The sequence below is a fragment of the Acipenser ruthenus genome, chromosome 7, assembly GCF_902713425.1.
Source record: "Acipenser ruthenus chromosome 7, fAciRut3.2 maternal haplotype, whole genome shotgun sequence".
NCBI classification, from domain to species: domain Eukaryota; kingdom Metazoa; phylum Chordata; class Actinopteri; order Acipenseriformes; family Acipenseridae; genus Acipenser; species Acipenser ruthenus.
Window position 1 is genome coordinate 7,965,353 of NC_081195.1, and position 21,668 is coordinate 7,987,020.

The 21,668-nt window shown below is 44.5% G+C and overlaps 1 protein-coding gene across 1 annotated transcript in view; it reads right to left on the reverse strand.

The window, feature by feature from the left end:
• Positions 1–220: 220 nt before the first annotated feature.
• Positions 221–21,668, reverse strand: part of LOC117415382 (cadherin-23-like) — a 185,392-nt gene continuing 163,944 nt past the window's right edge. Inside the window, exons 43-69 of the mRNA XM_059026260.1 lie at positions 21,404–21,511; positions 20,936–21,038; positions 20,398–20,523; positions 19,904–20,107; positions 18,315–18,773; positions 17,700–17,816; positions 16,556–16,780; positions 15,983–16,152; positions 15,561–15,698; positions 15,135–15,254; positions 14,591–14,768; positions 14,137–14,348; positions 13,789–13,983; positions 13,174–13,287; positions 12,282–12,411; positions 11,432–11,695; positions 10,986–11,147; positions 10,441–10,697; positions 10,023–10,120; positions 9,502–9,622; positions 9,158–9,237; positions 8,296–8,336; positions 7,661–7,721; positions 4,178–4,307; positions 3,421–3,543; positions 2,532–2,642; positions 221–1,817 (exon numbers count right to left, since the gene is read on the reverse strand). Coding sequence (XP_058882243.1) covers positions 1,476–1,817; positions 2,532–2,642; positions 3,421–3,543; positions 4,178–4,307; positions 7,661–7,721; positions 8,296–8,336; positions 9,158–9,237; positions 9,502–9,622; positions 10,023–10,120; positions 10,441–10,697; positions 10,986–11,147; positions 11,432–11,695; positions 12,282–12,411; positions 13,174–13,287; positions 13,789–13,983; positions 14,137–14,348; positions 14,591–14,768; positions 15,135–15,254; positions 15,561–15,698; positions 15,983–16,152; positions 16,556–16,780; positions 17,700–17,816; positions 18,315–18,773; positions 19,904–20,107; positions 20,398–20,523; positions 20,936–21,038; positions 21,404–21,511 — 4,389 coding nt within the window. The 3' untranslated portion in view covers positions 221–1,475. The remainder of the gene's footprint in view (positions 1,818–2,531; positions 2,643–3,420; positions 3,544–4,177; positions 4,308–7,660; positions 7,722–8,295; positions 8,337–9,157; positions 9,238–9,501; positions 9,623–10,022; positions 10,121–10,440; positions 10,698–10,985; positions 11,148–11,431; positions 11,696–12,281; positions 12,412–13,173; positions 13,288–13,788; positions 13,984–14,136; positions 14,349–14,590; positions 14,769–15,134; positions 15,255–15,560; positions 15,699–15,982; positions 16,153–16,555; positions 16,781–17,699; positions 17,817–18,314; positions 18,774–19,903; positions 20,108–20,397; positions 20,524–20,935; positions 21,039–21,403; positions 21,512–21,668) is intronic.

Genomic DNA, 21,668 nt, shown 5'->3' on the forward strand with positions numbered 1-21,668 from the left:
CAGGCAGTGAGTAATAAATGCTTGGAAAAGTTTTACCCGGAAAACTGAGCAATTGGGTCTGCAGACCTAGAGAAAGACTTATGAAAATGTTGTCATTGTTTCTTCTACTACAGTTGCCAGAACTAATAAACACTTGTTTCTTTTTAGTTTTTCTAAATTTAGCACTATTTCGAGTAGAAGTCTTTCTCAATGTCTTCAATGTTTCGTTTACCATTTCTAAATACAATCTGCTTCTGCCCATCTCAATAGGTCTAATCTGGTTCCCAACACTTTCTTCTCCTCTGGCCAGGCTGAGAAGTGCATAAACCTGTTGAACCTATCCAAGGATTTCTCAAAGCAAACCTGTTGCATATCAATTTTTTTTTTTTTTATTAGTACAGGTCATTCAACATGATTTGCAACAAATACCCCTGAAACTATCAAATAAAAACAAATATACAAAACCAGGGGGGATACAAATGGATTAAGTTGTCCACACACACACACAAACAACAATTTATAAAATAAATAAAACAAATACAATATATAAAAAAAACAGTTTTGGTAAATCAGCATGTCTTTCAAATTGTAGCTTATTTTAAATAAATAAATAAAAATTGCCAAAAGAAATGGTGGTGGGTGGGGAATAATTGTAAGTAGTGGCAGTGTTGATTTGGACAAAAATGCTTCATTGTTCTTAAATGGATGCCAAGTATGTGGTGACAGTCAAATAAAATTGCTTGATCTCAAGATGACCGTCTCATAGCATGAAGGTTCATTAACTACTTGGTGTTGCATCATTTCCCTGCGGAGTGTTGCAACAGTCAAGCCCAGTTTTATTAAACCATAATCTTTAGTACAGTCAACTTTTTTTCCTAGCAGCAAAGTACGGCAATCCAGATATGGAGTTCTGAGTTTAATCCCTGCATTGAAAACCAGGTCCCATAATAATAAAACTCAGGACTGCTCTTTACTGCAGGTGGAGAAAATGACTGAAATCGTAGTCTCAGGCCTCTGGAAAGAAGCTTATTTTAGGTTTCTTATACTATTGTTGGTCAGTATGTTTGTGCTTATTGGTCTTTTCCATTCTGAATGTTTTCTCCAAACTGCTATCTTGTGTATCTGCTGCCTCAAGAGTCAGTCCTATCTTCAATTCTTGTTCCCAGCTTCTTCCCCTATTAGGCATTCTTGCTCACCCTCAATATTAATTGGAAAAATAACTAATGTTGGCCTCTTGCTGGTTTGATTGGCTGTGCACAGTGTGGTTGAAGTATCGTTCTCTGGTTTGCACATGGAAGCGTTCATGCTGTTGTCTTAACAGGTTGCCTGTTAGCGTTAAGAAATGTGCATTTCCGTCACAAACGTCCAACAGGCTTTTTCTCCACAATAGCTTTTTTACACTTCCCCTCCCACAAACCGCACACAAACCCCACTATCCTGGACCCCCCTAGCTGGAGGGTCCCCCTGTCCTATCAAACCAGCGAGGCCTCCGCTAGTCATAGCTCCGTGATCTCCAGGGGGCTCCCAGAGATCCCCGAGATCCCCTCCTTGGCTTTGTGCAGCGGGGTTGACTTGGCGGACTCTGTGCGCGCATTGCGCTCGCTGTAGGGCCCGCTCTCGCTGTGCAGGGCCTCCAGGGACCTCACCAGCGCCTTCTGGTCGTCCTCGGGCAGGCTGTTCAGGTCGGAGGTGAGCAGGGTGCCTGTGCTGCCGTGCACGGTGTGGATCCCATCGGGACCCTTGAACTCCACGGGGAGCTTGTGTTTGAAGCGCAGAGTCCCTCCACGGCCAGGACTGCGTTCCTCCTCCTCGTCCTCATCCAGGTCGCTCTGGATTAGCTAGACAGACAGACAGGGGAGACAGCAGTTAGAAACACTTCAGGGTCTTGGACCTACATATCTATCAGAACACACACACAAGCATTGTTACCCAGTCCAGAACATACAGCCTCAGAAGTGCTGTGCGCAGTGTTGGATACTTGGAGTTGCATGACTCGAGTCAACCCCTTTTTTTTTGTAGGACTGTAAACACTTTGTTTTGTTTTCCACTGAAACCAGATTCTCCCTTTTTAAAAGCAGTCTTTTTAAACAAGCAATCGTATTAAACAATCAATTGTGCTAAATTTAGAAATACTAAAAAGTAGAATGACTTCTTGTTGAAACATTCGTATTTCTAAAACTACCAGACTCCCATGCATCTCTGGAAGATACTGGATAGTGTTGTTGGAGGGAACACTCCTATATCATAAGAGACAGGAGGCGTCAAGGAGATGTTTTTAGACACCCCAGAAAAAGTGTATTGCAAAGTGTTTAAACGAGTGCACAGTATGAAGTTTCAGGGTAATGACAGTGCTGGGGAGCTGAGAATACTGTAATCCAGTGCTCATTGCTGTTAATGTGCAGGAGTTGAGAATGGAGTGTCTTAAAGTATTCAAGAGAGTAAAACCCTTTGAAAGTGAACACAGCACACACGCACACACACACACACACTGCAAAGCGAGCGTGGAAGGAGATCAGGGAGAGACAGGAGAGCACTCTGCACTCGGCTCCCACCTCAGTCACAGAGGACTGGTCTCCGTTGCTGGTTGATTTGGTGACCAGTCTGGCTGCAAACAGCTTTTTCAGCCTCAGATAATCGTCCAGGACGACATTCAGCAGTGAACCCTGATGGCAACACAATCCGTATTAGGAGCAACGAGAGACACTGTTCAGAGCGCCAGGGCACAGACCTGAGACCTGCCAGGGGTTTTTTCCATGGGAGTGCAGAAACTCAAATATATTAACCTGCATGGACCTCTCAGAATTACATTTCCCACATATGCTCACATATGTAGCTGAGATGGATTTATCAGTGAGCAGGAGGATGATAAAATGTAGTTCTGAGAGATCCGTGCACGTACATGTGAAGCCATCTTGAGGCAGGGAATGCAATTTACAAATTAAAAAAAAAAAAATTAAAACAATACACACACCTTACTTAAACAGTTGTAGCAACACATGGGAACATGTAACACAATAACATAAAAAGGTCCTTATATACCCTTTAAGTGGTGAGCAGCAGCAGTTCTAATATTACTGTATGTTGTTGCATTACTGGTCATGATAAGAAGCAAGAACATTTATTTTAAAACATTACTCCTTTTAATTACACTGTATTTACTCAACAATTATATAACTACTTCTGTATAATAATGGCTGTTTCTGACAATGTTACTCCAATGTAAACTCTATTGCAGAGATGGGAATAAGACTCTTATTGCATAGCAGTTTCGCTCATTCTAGGTTTTGATTTGTGCTTGAGTAGCCCCAACGTACAGGTAACAAGCTCAGGTGTGTCTTATTAAACTCATAGAAAAAACAGGGCCTGGAACTGCTCGGAGGGATTTCTGCCTGTTTGGTTAGCTGCTCTAAGAGCCTGGTTCCAGTTCTGGTTCTGGATTACCTTGATGGGCCCCTCCCTCATGATCTGGCCCAGTTTGGCGATGTTGTCATACTCCTGGATCGCTGCACGCAGGTAACGGTCATCCTCGGGCTTGGACGCCTGCGGCTCTCGACCAAACGTGCCCTGTGGGGAGAGATGAGGGGCAGAGCGCAGTGAAGGAGCAGCACGGACCACCGGTGTAACAGCATGACATCTCCCATAGTAAAAACATAGCAAAGTGTAAAAGAGCACAGGTAAGTATTGTGAAAAATGTGTAATGTAATGTATTGTGTGAAGCATATTAATAAACACAGTAAACACATAGTCTAAACATGGTAAAACTGTACCAATACCATGGTAAACTTGTAGAAGGGCCACAGTGTAACCACACACTATTACATACAAAGTAGGGTGCTCTGTTGCAGTAGATCTCACCATACATTCATTTAAAACATGACAACTTGACAACCATGATCTCCTCACCCTTACAGAGCCACCCGAGGGACTTCAAGTAGCTTTGCATGCATGCATGCAGAGTGCTTGGCCTTGTTTCACAGAGACAAAAGTGTGTGTGTTTAAAGCATTACCTCTTTAACTACACTGTATTTACCCAATAATGACTTCATAATTTCTGTATGATGATCGTCATTATTGATGTTACTCTGATGTAAACTCTATTACAGGATGGAAAGAAGACTTCTACATACAGTGTGTTGCTTCACTTGTGGTGGCCTGTGTGCCTCAGTGTGTGTGTGTGTGTGTGTGTGTGTGTACGTACGTGTGTGCGGGCGGGGCTGTTCCACAGGTCGGTGATGTCACTCAGGTTCTCCGGCAGGTCGTCCTCATGCTCTGCCTGTGCTGCCAGCTCCAGGTTGCGGCAGTACGGGTCCAGCCACACCGGGTTTGCCCTGGAATCGATAAACAGCAGAATAAGCAGGAGTGAGGGCCTGTGGGCCAGTCTGGAGCGATGCAAAGCCAGCCTAAGGTTTGAAATATGATTCCAAATTCCGAGCTTGGAGACAACGCTGTTGTACCGCCCAATACTAAACAAAAACACTTCAATTGTATCAACAGATATGGCTTTGACATGACAGTTCCACTTACTCGCCACAGGGCGGCAGCATTGGTACAGAGCTACAGTTCAAACGACTCTGAAGCCCTTCTTAAATAGGTTGAATTAGTTGTTTTGTTTTCTTTGGTTATTTGAGTTTTATTAAATATTACTGATAGTGAAACAATTCTTCACAAGGAACATGGAAATATAATACTTTTAAGATACTGATATGGACACCTCTATTCCAACATTTTGTTAATCATAAAATATGTTTTTAAGCAGGTTCACAAGTTAGGTATTGTTTCTCAGTTTGTCTATATAGGAAATTATAAAATTCTTAAAAATAAAGGAAGGAATCAGCTGTATTTGAACCCAGTACTCCAAGGAGAACAGAACCGCATGAGCTTCTGGATAGCCTAGAAATGACTGACTTCATGGATCTTAGACGGGATCTGGCGGCTGATGAATACTGGCACAAAATTGCGATCTCGTCGACAGCTAGCGGAGAGCCACACTTTCCTACACTTGCCAAGTTTGCCATTCATTTGTTGGTTTTGCCACACAGTACTGCAAAAATCAGAAAGGGTTTGAACCTACACATAAGAAATCAACTCTCAACAGGCATTCTGGATCAAATTCTGACCATCAAGACTGCTTTTAAAAACAGCACCAGCTTCAGACCAACGAAGCAAATGACTAGAGCCCTGTGTCTTTCGCAAATACGAAATAGAATGAAATAAAACGAAATGCAACATGTAAAACTAAATTAAACATAAAACGAAATGCAACATATAAAACGAAATTAAAACGAAAAATCATTATAAAAGCAAACATAGAATGACATTTTTAAATTGTGAGGTTTATACAAAAAATACTTAAAACAAATACTTGCAATCGTAGTTGTCAAGGCTCAGCCATTACCATGGACACGTTCTGAAGGGACACAGAAGCTCTGACTAGCACTTGCACAGAGGTATAATTTGTAGCAAGTCATTTGGGAATTCAAATTGTGATCGAAGAGAAGAGATGTTTGTTTCTAAAATGCCTAAACCGTGCATAACAATTAAACAACGCTGCAAAGAATTTCAGCATGAGGGGGTGTATGCAGCTGACAGTGACAAAATAATGATGTGCAGATTTTGCACCTGTCGGCTGGAATGGGAGTCGAAAGATACCGTCGTTAAGCATCATTAGCTGTTTATTCCTTTTGGGAAAAATATGGCTTGTTTGATTGTATTTTGTATTAGTATGCTAATTCTTTGTTTTATTTCAAGTGGTGCAACCTTTGCACTGGAGCAAATGCTGTTTTGGTCTTGAATAAATTTGAATGAATGAATCTGCTTTGCTTAGTGTTTAAATACTGAGAAACCCCAAGCTTATTGTATATTGGAGCCCTGCTTCAGTGCAATGGGATTGAAATACAAATCCTACAGTGTAATGTTGTCATAGCACAACAATAGTAGGGCAGTGTATATATATATATATATATATATATATATATATATATATATATATATATATATATATATATATTATTATCTTATTCTATTTTTATAGAGTGCATGGGTAGTATTTAATATAAATAGGCAGTTAATTAAAAAAGTGGGGAACTGTACTTTACTGTTACTGTCGCAAATTATGGTAACTAAATTATTTGTCTGTGCAAGGTCTGTTTATATCAAAATGTAACCCCCCCCCCCCCCCAAAAAAAAACAAACAAAAACAAATGATAATGTTTAATAAAAAATATGTATGCAGCTAAAACATGATGTATACTATTACCGATATACTACTATTGAGTTGTTTTATTTTTAAAAAAAATGTTTTATTAGAAATTTGTGGAAAAAAAAAACTAAATAAAACAAAATTTGAGAGAAATATAATGAAAAATGACCCAGTCTGCAAATATGTCCATGTATAACCATAAGAAATAAATAAGAAATGTAAGTACTGTAAAACAAAAAAATAACTGCCGGGTCTCAAATAATAGCCTGTCTCAAACAGGCACCGGGTCCGGGGCAAATATTGTAAATAAGCGCCGGGTCTCTGTCATTGCCATTGAAGCTGAGGAGGAGCTTGAGTGTGATGAAAGTGACTCTCAGGATTAATAAATAAATAATAATAGAAAACATAATTTAAGGTGGGCCTGCATGTAATGCATATTTGTTTAATGCAGTTATTAAAAGTTTGATAATTTTAAGCATGCTGAAAGTAGGCCAGATACAAACCTCTTGGTGTATTTGAACACATTTTGTTATATTAACAATGTACAAGTTTGAGATTAAACAATAAATAAATTTTTGATAATGATACTTACTGCTTTTAGTGTTCATTTTTAAAATCATTTTAGAAGTTTGTATTATTCTTATTAACAATAGTAGATCTAATTCCGTTTTTAAATACAAATTCGTTCTTCTACGTGTTCATTTTCCAACGTTTTGCATACCGTATCCTTGTTAACCAGTGCATATAAAAATACCGTAATAATACTTTCACTTTATACTTGAGGGTGTACAATACAATGTAATTTTGTTATAAAACAAAACAGTTATTTAGTTCCCACTGACACACAACCTTTTAACAAAGTTGCTGGAATGTTTAAATTGAGTTACGATGTTGCTACAAGGTTGTGTGATAGCGGCTTCTCAAATGACCGCATGAAGCATGTGAAGCCAGAGATCTAATATAATCACGCCGGGTCTGCAGGCAAATATTGTAAAGAAACGCCAGAGGCGTTTAATTGAAGTTTTACGGTACATAAAATAGCATAATTTATAATGAATTTCATTGGTTAAGTTTTTTTTTTAAAGGATGTCAGTAAAAAAACCCGCCACTGTAAGGCTGTTTGTCAGTAAAAACTAAATTGCAAGGTTGGCAATCCCCCCTGTGATGTTCTAGAAGGACGCTTTGATTCTATTTAATTGATTCTACAAATCAAATGAAAAGGAACAGATGACCATCCAGGAGAAAACCTCGTGCAACACTGATATGCTTCCCCACACCACCTTGAGGAGGCTTTTCAGAAGCAAGCTTTGCTGGAACAGTTAAATGATAAATGTAACAAAATAACAATGAAACCCTCAACAACATTATTACAAAAATCATTAAAAAAAAAGTTAAAATAAACTTTAATAAAACGCATTCACACACGCATTCAATTGCATTATCTAAGGCCTAACAACTGGTTTGAAAGTATCTTGACCCTACCCTTCGAAAGAGTACTTGTTGGTGTTGGGCATGTCTAAGATGTCCATGAATCCCTGGTTGCCTGGAAAAGAGTGGAAAGACAAAGACAAAAAACTGATGAATTTTTATTGTAATGTTCCATGCATGGGATAACATCTGCATACAGGATTATAAATCACATATCAGAAATCAACCAATCACAGTGAAGTATTTGCCAAAATTCCAGTACATCTTACCCTGTGTGCACATGTCATCTTGTGCAGAGAACACCACACCTAATTCATACATGCCAACAGTCCCTGTATGGTCAGGACAGTCCCGTAGTTTCTCCGGCTACACTTCTGTTTTTAATAAATAGTCTCAACACAGCACAACACCTGTAGGCCTACATGCATTATTTAGGGACCGTGGCAGTTGATTCTGGACTGAACATAACTAAATATTATGCAATATTATGCATCTTCATCCATGTGATTTATAATAAGTTAATATGTGGTGTGTAGGGTCTTCTTATATAAACCAAACTGCACGAGATGACATCTCTTCTACAATGAGAGACGCCCTGCACACCTCATATTAACTTATATAAGACGTACTGCAATTTTGACAAATGCTTGACTGTGATTAGTTGATTTTTTTAAAATAGTTTAACGTACCTGTAGAGCCAGATACGATTGCCTTTAGCTTCCTTTTGTGTCTGTGTGGAAAAATAATGTAGCATATAGCAGGTTGGTTATTAATGATCATTCAGTAGGACTTTGCACAGCGTGTTAGGGCAGCAGTGTGGAGTAGTGGTTAGGGCTCTGGACTCTTGACCGGAGGGTTGTGGGTTCAATCCCAGATGGGGGACACTGCTGCTGTACCCTTGAGCAAGGTACTACTTAGATTGCTCCAGTAAAAACCCAACTGTATAAATGGGTAATTGTATGTAAAAATAATGTGATATCTTGTAACAACTGTAAGGTCGGCCTGGATAAGGGCGTCTGCTAAGAAATAAATAATAAATTATAATGTTTGGTTGCAATTTAGTTAAAAGATCCATGTATATAGCATCTATAAATGTGCAACTAAAATGTGTTGATGTTTATTAACACGGAAAAAGAGTGGCATAATGGCACAATAATATATTTCTCTCGTATTACTAGTGTAAATATCTTGTTATTTCAAAGAGTATTTATAAGGGTTCTTACACAACAATAACCTAGTTGGCATGCTTTATAAAAATGCATTGCTATAACTTGTTATTTTTAATAACGGTCTAATATTGTTTATCCTTTATAACAAACTAAAGTACTAGAAGATTATTCTGCATATGTATTAGAACACTATAAGAAGCAAGTAGGCAAACGTTTTAGCTGATGCCTGTATCGAATCTGGTCACAAATTCAATTAATTTGGAGGTCACAACCTAGCTCTCAGTGGGAATCGGTCCACATCACAAAACCAACACGCAGCATGGGGTAAAAATAAATGTTAATTCATAAATGAATGAAAACATGTAAAATATGTCTCTCTTACACTGTGCGGTAGTACCAGTTCATGAAGATGAAGAGCATGGCAGCCAGGAACAGCAGAACCGCCAGGATAATGATCGCCATCTGTGAGAGGGGAGAGAGAGAGGGGGGGGGGGAGGATGGGGAGAGAGGGATATGGAGAGAAAGGGGGAAGAGAAAAGGAGACTTTAAAATGTTACTCCCTTATCAATTACTCCCTTTCAAATACAAGCATTATGTTAGTACTTGTTAGTCCTACTTCTAATATATATTATTTATTTATTTAAATAAAAGTATAGCTTACAGCATGAACAACCCATATCTGAAAAACACAACCGAACGAGTAAGTAGTGAGGAAGTTGCTCTGACCTGCAGCGTGGTGAGGTCATCGGGGGCTCTCCCGGACACGGCGGGCTGCACGTCCAGCACATTGTAATTCCGGAAGAGATTCCGAAGCTGCTCCATGTTCTCGTCAATCATCTGGATCACCCTGCCAATCAAAATGATACAACTCAGCGCCGGACCCAGTCTTAGTGCTGCACGCGACAGAGAAACATCCAGGACCTGAAACACTTAGCCGTGAGATAGAATTGGGATATTGAATGATAGTCCCTGGAAAGCTGTAGTGAATCCATGAAAGAGGAAGCCGAACAACCAGACAAGCTCACGGGTTTGCACACGAAGGAACTGAAGGCAGCACTCCATTAACGTTCTTGGAGTACTCTGTTTATTTAACAAGTACAATGCATCGAAAAAAAAGTTTAACCCTAATGAACCCTAATTTACTGAGCTCGATCAGCGGTGTAATCTGGAACTGTGCAATTTGCCCAGCCGCTCTGTCGTTGATTTGAATGAATGGAAGACTGCAGTGTAAAGTATTAGCAGCTCACCGTTCCACGTCCAGAATGCGATTGGTCTGCTTGTTGACCACGTGGATGAGCATGTCCGTCTGAGCGAAGTTCACGCGCCCCTTTTTATCCACGTGGAACTGTGAGACGAGACAGAGTGGTATATCAGGGTGGAAGCATAAAGCACAGATGAGTTTGGTAAAGTAATCTGAACGATAGCTCCTGTCATGACGCACAGGACTGGGGATAATGTGCTGTGTGTAGGACAGATGTTGGACATTGGTAAGACTCATAAATAACAAGTCAAGCAGACAGTGGAAATATGTATCGGACATGCTTTCACCAGTGTAATGCATACTGGACGTTCTGTGTCTCTATAATGAAAGAAGGTTGAAAAGTGTCCCGTGCAGTGGACAGGCATTGGACAGTGTCCTCTGCAGTGGTCGGTGGTTGGACTGACCTGCACGTCATCCGTGTTCACGATGGCCCCCGTGATGTTGGACAGCAGGTTGATGAACTCCTCCTGGAACTGGCGTACTCGCTCAGGGATCTCGTTGATGACGATCTTCACACGTTGGTCGTCGCGCAGGATGTAGATCCCGAGGGTGGTTGTGTCACTGTGTCCTGCCAGGTCACTCGCTAGCACGTCCACCACGAAATACCCCGGCTTGTACGCTGTGAAGAGGTCAAAGGTGCGCACAATCCCGTCCGTCTCACCTGGGGAGGGAGGGAAGACATACAGTGAGAGGGGAGAGGGAGGGCAAGAGGGGTGAAAGGAGAGAGAAGTGGGGATGAAGTGGAGGGAGAGAGGGGAAAGGGGAGTTAGAAAGAGAGAGAATGGAGCATGAAGAGGAGGTGGAAATGGGGTGAAAGGGTGAGGATATGATAAAGGAAGGAAGGAAGGAAGGAAGGGAAAAGAGGGTAGAGAGAAGAAAAAAGAAAGGAAGATGGGGAGGAAAGGATGAAGGTAGGGATAGGGGAAGGAGGAAGTACGCGGGACGGTACCGATGATGAAGACATTGCCCACGTCCTCAGAGTCGTTGGACTGCAGTTTGATGTAGCGGATGGCCAGGATGCGGTACACGATCAGGCTGTTGTTCCCCACGTCAGCATCCACGGCCTGCACCCGGATCAGATCAGAGCCCACCTTCGCATCGGCCGCCACACCTGGGGAGAGAACACTTCATCCATAACTACAAAACACTCAATAGCGCTAAATTTAGAAATACTAAAATAAATGTAATAAATTCAATGACAAAACTGGCTTGGTGAGTTTACCTTTCGGAAGATTAATTGTGTGAACGGGAATGAAACAATTTTAACAGTAGAAAAGAAGCAGGAAGCAACTTACTAACTTTATTTAAGTAGATTTATTGCAGTCTAAATAGGTTGCCTTTGCATTTGCTTTAGACTTGCTCCCTACGTGTTCACTTGAACCCAGGTCTCTGTACCTGCGGTGTACTCTGGCTTGAGGAACACCGGGCTCTGGTCGTTGATGTCCTCCAGGAAGACTCGCACCTCCTGCAGCGTGGGGTCAGTGCTGGGGTTCAAGGCGCGCAGCCGGGATGACCTCTGACCTCGGGGCGGGCTCCAGCTGCGGTCGCTGGATGCCTTGACGATGAAGGAGTAGAAGGGTGTGACCTCGCGGTCCATGTCCCTCGTGACCCTCAGTACCCCGTTGCGGGTCAGCTGGAAGTTATTCTTGCCATCGCCTCCTAGAACCAGGGATAGAAGTGACTGAGACGGGGCTGACAAGCAGAGGCAGAGGTCTGTCCCCCCACTCCCCAACAGTATGACAATTACAGAGCACAAAAAGAGCAGTAGACACAGTAAACAGTGGCCGATCCGTCACCACTGGAAAGTCTATCATGGAGTTTGGATTTAAATCAGGTGAGTCCAACGCCTTTTCTTTTTAAATTGTTATCTGTTGTAGTGGTAAAGGAGAGGTTGAGAAGCATTTGGTCCAAACTGCATTCATCATTAAAAGTTGTGACTTTCTTCGTAGAACAATCATTTTGTATTTTTGTTGTGTAACATGAACCCAAAAATATAACCTTAATAAAATAGTATACTCCAGTTTACTGTGGCAGTAGGGTATGTAAAGAGCAAAGATCTGGGGATAATAAGTGAGGAGACACAGGACATGTTTTCATGTTATAGACATTGTTAGTATATTAATAACCCATCCTGATTCTAAATATATGTGTCCATGTTAACTTCTGAAAGTTTCTTGGACATGTTTGCAGTGGAAAGGTTGAGTGACACGACTAATTCTCGCTGGAGTGGGACAGCAGACGGTACCTGCAATGAAATAGTAGACCACCGCGTTGGAGCCATCGTCTGCGTCCACAGCTCCCGTCACATTCCCCACCACCACCCCGGGACTGGAGTGCTCCGGGACGAATAGAGCCTGGTAGGGGAGACTGCCTCTCTACACACAGACACACACACACGCACACACACCACACAGACAAGACACATTCACACACACAGACACAAGACACACACAGACACAAGGCATACACAAGACACAAGATGCACACAGACACAAGACACAAATGCAAAGACATAGAAAGACAGACGCACAATATCACAATCAACAATTAGATATTCTTGCAGGACAGGCTCATTTCAATGTGTCTTGTCATCTAAGACAGTGTATGGTAGAGGGAGACTGACTCTACTAAGCAGAGATGCACCTGAGCGTGTTATTATTATTATTATTATTTGTTTATTTAGCAGACGCCTTTATCCAAGGCGACTTACAGAGACTCGGGTGTGTGAACTATGCATCAGCTGCAGAGTCACTTACAACTACGTCTCACCTGAAAGACGGAGCACAAGGAGGTTAAGTGATTTGCTCAGGCTCACACAATAAGTCAGTGGCTGAGGTGGGATTTGAACCGGAGACCTCCTGGTTACAAGTCCTTTTCTTTAACCACTGGACCACACAGCCTCCTACTTTCGTTGTTCAATACATACTGAACAGGGCCATACAATTACAATGTTACAACTAATAAGAAACAACTTGCCAGACCTTACACAACAAGCCCCTAAATGAAACATCTGTGTTGTTTATTTCTGGTTTGGCAATATGCTAATGCCAATTTGGAGTAAAGAGCTTTAAGAATATCTGGAGCAGGGCCAGGATTCTGCTATTCGTTTCTAATCCAGCAGACTGCACGTTACTCACCGGGGGCTTGAGGAACACTGGCTCATTGTCATCGATATCTGTGAGCGCCACCTGCAGGGGCTGTGTGGTCTCGTAGGGCACCGGCTGACCCAGGTCATAGGCCACTATAATCAACTGGGGAGCGAGAGGGGCAGGGAGAGAGAGAGAGAGAGAGAGAGAGAGAGAGAGAGAGAGAGAGAGAGAGAGAGAGGCAGTGGGGAGAAAGTGGAGGGAGAAGTAAAGGGTGAAGGAAAGGTAGAGACAAGAAGTGAGAATATTTAAACATCTTTCATAACCTAACATTCAGTCACAAATTCTGAAGTAAAACTCATATACGTGTGTTCAAAAATGTAATCTCTGGCAGGCAGGCAGACAGGCAAACAGAAAGGCAACCAGGCAGGCAGACAGGCAGACACTAAGGCAGGCAGACAGACAGTCAAGGCAGGCAGGCAAGGCAGACAGGCAGGCAGGCAAGATAGAGACAGGCCAAAAGGTAGGCAGACACACAGGCAGGCAGGCAGACACACAGGTAGGAACAGAAGCAGGCAGACAGACAGGCAGGCAGACAGGGAGACACACAGGCAGACACACAGGCTGGCAGGCAGGCAGGCAGGCACTCAGACACCTCATCCTCACATTGTGTAGTGCCTGCTTCTCTCTGTCCAGCCGGACAGCAGTGGTGATGACCCCGCTGACCGGGTCGATGCTGAAGTTCTCCCAGTCCTTGTTACCGGCCCCCGTCTGCAGGAAGGAGTATCGGACCTCCCCGTTCACACCCTCATCACGGTCCGTCGCAAAGACCTCGTACACAACCAGACCAGGGGGCTGCTCCTGAACACGAGAGAGGGGGAGGGAGAGAGGAAGACGGGGGATGAAGCTCCCATTGCAGAGCAGTAATGAGCCAGTTCAGGCTTTACATGATAAACCCAGCACTGTACTGTATCTCCTCCCGTATGAAAGCAGCCTGGGCTGGAGCCCTCTCACCTCCAGGATGTGCATGATGGTTCCGTTGGCAGGCCGCACGAAGACGGGTCGGTTGTCGTTCACGTCGATGACGTCGATCTGCAGAGATGTGGTGCCCCACAGGGGGGGCCGCCCCCGGTCCGTCCCCACCACCGTCAGGTTGAAATGCTCGAAGGACTGCAAGAGCCGCTGAGACCGGACCAGGCCAGAGTCCGGGTCCATCAAGAACGCCTCTGCAGGGAGGGAGAGGGGAGAGTGAGTCTGGGTCACTCTGTAAAATAATACAGAGAACAATGGGATTGAAGAACTGCAAGAGCTATGTGTGTGCGCGTATCTCAGTGTGTGTGTGTGTGTGGGCGTCTTAGTGTGTGTGTGTGTATGTGTGTGTGGGCGTCTCAGTGTGTGTGTGTGTGTGGGCATCTCAGTGTGTGTGTGGGCGTATCTCAATGTGTGGGCATGGGCGTGGTTGCTGTACCAGCACCGGGCCCCTGCAGTGAGTAGGTGACCACTCCGTTGTCCCCCTCGTCCAGGTCAGTGGCTGACATGGTGATGATGGAGGTCCCCCCGGGCTCGTTTTCAAACACGCTGGTGCTGTAGAGACGCTTTGAGAACTGGGGTCGGAAATCATTCACATCCAGGACCGTCACCAACACCTGTAACACAGATACACACAGGCTACTCAGCAACTATGACGCAGATATACAAGGGCTATTCAACTACAACACAGATACACACAGGATACAACACAGATACACATAGGATACTCATCTACAACACTGATACACACAGGTCACTCAGTATCTACAGATACACATCCATTACAAAGCAAACACAGTCCAGCATAGGCAGCATTGAATTTCCCTCCAAAATGTAAATTGCGCTATCTGACAAAATTACAAAATTAGAAATAAACACATCAGGTATTTATTTTAATCTAGTATAAGTACAGTCGGATTGTTTTTGTATTTTTGTTAGTTTTGAGAAATATGCTCTTTGAAAGCTATTCGTCCCTGCCAGACCTGCACTGAGTTCTCTCTCCGGTTGCTGGCACTGTCCCCAGGATTATCCTTGGCCACAGCAGTCAAGGTGTAGTGATCTTTCTTCTCACGGTCCAGTGGAGACAGAATGTAAATGTCCCCCTGCGGTGAAGAAACAGAGTGTTACACAGCCCTCAGCAGAGGAGAAAAAAACCTGTCTGCAGATACCGCTCAGCCACATTCCCCCAGAGTCTGCATGGAGATGCTGTTATAACACAAATCACCTTCGCAATTCACTAGAAACACTCTTGCTTTGATTTGATTTGATCAATTGCAGACAATATATATAATAATTTTCTTTTTCATTATGGTTAGAGAAATGTCTCCCTTTTAGTAACTTTAATTTACTGGACTCTGTAAAGTTGTTTTTCTTTGTTTCTATTTTTTTTTTTTTTTGGTCAGTTTTACCGTCGAGGGGTTAATTCCGAAACGGCCTTCTCCATCGACTAGCCCGTACTCGATCAGAGCAAAGCGGCCAGAGTCTGCGTCCGTAGCACTGACCCGCAGGATGACCGTTCCCAAAGCTATGTCTTCAAACACAGGTTTCTAAACAGAGAGAGCGCGAAACAGAAAGCGAGAGGAAGCCGAGAGAGAGAGGAGTAAGAGAGGAGTAAGAGAGCAGGGGCCAAAACAAACCATAGCTACCCACATGGTCCACAGCATCCTCCTGCTTATATACAGCAAAGTCCTCTATGCTACCAGATTCATACTGTCTGTCAGTCTGTTTCAATTTGCATGCAATCTGAAGATCTTGAACACTGTTTCTATGTAGTTAACCTCGCATGCCCCAGGCTCTTTGTTAAGAGCACCTTTGTGTGGTAGGACGGTACCTGGTAGGACGGCTGGCTGAAGACGGGGTTGTTATCGTTGATGTCAATAATCTGCAGAAAGACGGGCAGCTCTGCAAAGCGTGGGGGTGCGCCCTGGTCCTGAGCTCGGACCGTGAAGTTCAGCCACTGAACCTGCTCAAAGTCCACCGTCCGGTTCGCTATGATCTTCCCTGGAAAAGACAACACAACAACCCGGCAATTCAGTGCTCTTTGCAGTGTCAACAGGCAGGTAGGTAAGCAGGTAGGTAAGCAGAAAAGACAGACAGGCAGTCTCCATAACAGCTTCCCCTTACAGCTTTGCCTGGAGTTGCATAAAAAAATATCAAAAAGTTGAGTTCACTGAAATGCTGACTAAATAGAAGCAATTACACTGATGCATGTTTATTTTAACACAACATCACAATTTGCTGCATTCTGACTTTACTTGCTTTTTACCTAAAACTACAAACTGCCCTGGCAGAATTTTCAAACTAAAATTCTTAAATTAGATACTTCAAAAGGCAAACAGTGCTGAGCGCCCCTCCACACATTCCCTCCAGTAGGGAACTGGACCCTTCCCCCTATGCCCCTCACCTGCGTTGGGGTCCTCGAGCCTCACGTACCCCCCGAGGGGCAGGTTCAGCAGCTGGTAGGTGACCTGCCCGTTGTGACCCTTGTCCGGGTCGACGGCCGAGACGGAGATGAGAGTGGTCCCGGGACGAGCCCCCTCCAGGATCCTCTCTGTGAAGTTGGTCACACCGAAGGGGCGGAAATTCGGGGTGTTGTCGTTTACATCCAGGACATTCACTGTCAACCGGGCTGTGCAGAGCCAGAGAGCCAGAGAGAGAGAGAGGGAGAGAGAGAGGGAGAGAGGGAGAGAGAGAGGGAGAGAGGGAGAGAGAGAGAGAGAGAGAGAGAGGGAGGGAGGGAGGGAGAGAGAGAGAGAGAGAGGGAGGGAGGGAGGGAGGGAGAGAGAGAGAGAGAGAGAGAGAGAGAGGGAGGGAGGGAGGGTGAGAGAGAGAGAGGGAGAGAGAGAGGGTGAGAGAGAGAGGGAGGGAGGGAGGGACGGAGGGTGAGAGAGAGAGAGGGAGGGAGGGAGGGAGGGAGGGAGAGAGAGAGGGAGAGAGAGAGGGAGAGAGAGAGAGGGAGAGAGAGAGAGGGAGAGAGAGAGAGAGAGAGAGAGAGAGAGAGAGAGAGGGAGGGAGGGAGAGAGAGAGAGAGAGAGAGGGAGGGAGGGAGGGAGGGAGAGAGAGAGAGAGAGAGAGAGAGGGAGGGAGGGAGGGTGAGAGAGAGAGAGGGAGAGAGGGAGGGTGAGAGAGAGAGAGAGAGAGAGAGAGAGAGAGAGAGAGGGAGGGAGGGAGGGAGAGAGAGAGAGAGAGAGAGAGAGAGAGAGAGAGAGAGAGAGAGGGAGGGAGGGAGGGAGGGAGAGAGAGAGAGAGAGAGGGAGGGAGGGAGGGTGAGAGAGAGAGAGGGAGGGTGAGAGAGAGAGGGAGGGAGGGAGGGACGGAGGGTGAGAGAGAGAGAGGGAGGGAGGGAGGGAGGGAGGGAGAGAGAGAGAGAGAGAGAGAGAGGGAGGGAGGGAGGGAGAGAGAGAGAGAGAGAAGATGAGAAAAGTAATCACATCCAGGATGTTCACTATCAGTATATGACGGGTAGTTAGAGACAGAGGAAACATGCTATTTCATGCTACTTCACTATTTGATTCACGGTAGTGATGGAGTAAGGACGAGAAGCTTACCGTTTGGAACACTGACAGACTGTTCGATGACATCACTGGCATTGTCATGAACGGAGATAGTGATGTCGAATGTGGCGACCAGCTCTCTGTTCAGCGGACTCCTGACAAACACAGCGCCTAGATAATCCAGAAACAAATTTCACACACTTACACAGTCTACATCATACAACCCCAGGGATGGAAATAACTTTTCTATTGCATAGCAGTTTTAAAACCCATTCCAGATTTAAATACAACTTGAATAGACTAAGAGTATGATGATGATTTTTCACTCCCTAAAGCAGAGGGAGAGCAAAGCAGGTATGGAAATATTACTCCTTTTGCATAGCAGCTTCACCCATTCTAGGTTTTACTAAGAGCTTGATTAGCCCCAGTGTATAGATAAACAAGTTCAGGTTTGTCTTATTAAACTCTTAGTAAAACCAAGAATAGATTAAACTGCTATGCAACGGGTCTTATTTCCATCCCTGCAAAGGCCTCTCCATGTGCTTCTCCAGCCAAGATCGACAACAACTTGGCGTGAACAGGATTCGCTCCACGCTCACGTGACTCAGCCCGTCCTCCAGGAGACACAGGGCCTTGTGCTGACTCTGTGTTCGGGCACACCCTACTCACCAGAGTGGAAGTCGATGCCGAACACGTCCTGCTGGCCTGCCACGGGGGAGTTGGTGTCGTCCCTGGCCTGGATCTCAATGATGTAATACTCCAGCCGGGGTCGGAGGTCGCGGTCGGTGGCGGTCACCTGGGCGATGACGGCCCCTGGTGGGGTGGACTCGTCGATGTTGACGGTCTGGACGGGGATGAGGAACTCGGGCCGCGAGTCGTTCAGGTCCTCCAGCACCACGGACAGGGTGGCGGTGCCCGACAGGGGGGGGGTGCCCTGGTCAGACGCCACCACGATCAGACGGTACGAGTCACGCTCCTCGCGGTCCAGCATGGCATTGCCCACCAGCAGCACCCCCGAGCTGGAGTCCATCACGAAGCGGTCCTGGGCCCCGCCCTCGATGCGGTACGTCAGCCAGCCATTCGCACCCGAGTCTGCATCACTTGCCGACACCTGGGTGACCACCACACCTGCGAGCGCGAGAGACAGAGGGGGGGCAGTTACGAAACTTCATTGACCGAATTACTGTTTTTTATATATAATATATATATAAGTAAGTCTTTATATATATATATATAAAGCATATGGTCTAAACTTCCACATCTGACAAGTGCAATCCTGTACTCTCAATTTACCAACAGGGGGCAGCCTTGTACTTTATTTAGTCTGCAGCCTCCTAACAGTGAGGAATTTCAGTGAGCATCTTAATCCATACTGTCCAATGACTGATTAGAAACATATTTGGTATTGGTCTGTAGGGAACAACCTACATATTTCTATTCTAAACGTTTATCATGAAAAATCTCAAGTACAGTATAGTTTAAACTGATTGGACTATTTTGATAACTGTCTTACATTGTTTGTGTGTAAACAGGACTGCTGGAGACAGGAGCCAATGTGATTTTATGCTGAATTTCTTCCTCCTAGAGCAAATATTGTATATTGTGTATTGATTAGCGTGTTTTGCAGGGGGACAGATTAATGGGTACACACTGCTGTGAGGTCAGACATGATTCCAAGAGCTCTATTGAGGCCACAGGAGGTTGCAAAAAAAGTCAAAAGGATGTGATGACTGAAACAGAAAATGGTGCACGATGAATCTAAGGAAGATGCAGAATACATCTGATATTTCACAGCACACAGTACCAAGCTGCTTTTTAAGGCAATTTTTTAATAGTTACTGGAGAGCAGGGTTGCTGTACATAGTAGCAATGTGCGATCTTACCAGCTTGTCTGTTAATTCAATTAGAATTCTATTAAATGTTGTTTCTGCCAACTTTCTCAAATGTTTTTCTGTATTTGGAACATTCTCAGAATGAATCTCACCACTGATGCACTGGTCACAGAGTCCGGACTTCCAGTTTAATTTATGTTTCAATCAGTTTCAATCTGCAGTTTGTGGTCCCTGCAGTTTCTGTATTTGATTAGGATCTGCCTGTGTTTTGGTATTTTTTACAATGGAAATGTAGTCTGCCAGGGTGGATTTACTGCACAAGCGATCTGTAGCACTCTAACTTAGTTTTCATTTTTCCGTCCCCTCCCCTTCTTCCCGTCCCCTCTCCTTCTCCTTCCTCTCTCCTCTCCTCCCTGCTTCACTCACCAGCTGGGCTGTTCTCCCGCAGCCTCACACTCAGTACGGCCGGGTTGAAGACAGGTTGATTATCGTTCTCGTCCAGAACCGTGATGCTCAGAGCGGCTGAGCTGTTCAGCTGGCCCACATCCTCCGCAATCAGAACCAGCTCCAGCCTGGGGTCCGAGAGGGTCTCCCGGTCTAGAATCGCTCCTCCCCGGACAGACACCACACCTTGGAGGCAGACAGACAGGGTCACCCGTTATAGAAGTTCCCCACAGTAAAAGCATAGCAAAGTGTAATAAAGCACAGCGAAAGCATCATGAAGTATAGGTGAGCACTGTAAAGAACAGCAACTTATGGTAAAGCACATTTACCAGGGTAAACTATGGTAAATGCTAGTATAACCATGGGAAAAAGCACAGTAAAACCCCAAAATACCATGCAAAAATACTGTGGTAAACTTTTATAAGGGACTAAGAGACCAACCCCACCCCAATGATAAGACTGTCTCTCACACTGACCTCTCCTGCTGTCCACAGTGAAGAGGTCCAGTCTTGACCCCAGCAGCCGGTAGGTGACCACTGCATTGGGGCCCAGGTCATTGTCCCGAGCCAGGATTGGACCGTTCAGCATGGAGACTGGCGTGCCTTCAGGGAAGGAAAGAGATGTCTTACTGTTTTTACTAGTTTATTTAGGATTACCGGCCCTATTTACTAATCTGTAACTTGTGTGTTATTTTAAGAATGTTTTTAATAAAATAAATCCCGTAAAAAACTATTCTGGAATGTTTCAAAGAAATCAAACCCAATCTAGAGCAGTTTAATGAATATAATACCTACCATCAATGGTGCTGAATGTAGAAATTCTAAAAAGAAATGTGCTGAATAATGTATTTTATTCTAAACAGATCTCTATCTATCTAATATTATTGCTTTAATATTTAACATGTTTTCAAATGGCCCCAGTCCCTCCATATTTCTGAATCCCGGTCCTAGTTTGTGTTGTTTCGCTCAGATTCAGTCTGAAGCCCCAGCCTGCCCCCCACACTCTGTCACCCACCTGCGGGGGAGTTCTCAGCGATCTGGGCGAGGTAGCTGGGCTCAGTGAAGAGGGGACGATTGTCATTCTCATCAGAGACAGAGATCAGCAGAGAGTCAGAGTCCTGGGGACAGAGACAGACAGACAGACAGATGCACAGTACAGTTATTTGAATGCAGTATGCCAGGGTAAAATCAGTGTGCAGTGTAGTCAACCACAGGGTCATTCCATCTTGAGGCTCGGATCCTGTGGAGGCGTCTTCTCCATTTGCGGTTAATGTTGAGAAATAAACCACATGTGGCCCCCACATAGTGAGAAGATGTCTGAAGGTTGTTAAGAATGCCCATTCCGGTGATCTCATTTTCTACATGTGAGGGATGCCTTTAGACAAATGACATGAGTGTTGCTTTAAAGCTGGTTTCGTGGGCTAAAACCAGCTTTAACAGCACAGTCAAAACCTATACACTTCATATGGGTGTGGGGGTGTACCCTGCGAGCGATGCGTGGGTTCTCTGGGTTATCCTTTACAGTGACGGTCAGTCTGTATTCGGACACTCGCTCCCGGTCAAGAGGCCGGTTCACCAAAACCACCCCTGTCTGCAGAGAAAACACAAAAACAGCTTTTAATCAAGTGACAATCAAGCTTTTAAAATCCACTTTCTTGCACCTTAGCCACTAATTTCATTCAAAACTGTATTCTTTCCCATGACTTCAAAAGTTTCCTCAAGCTTCACAGACCCTGATCATGGACTAC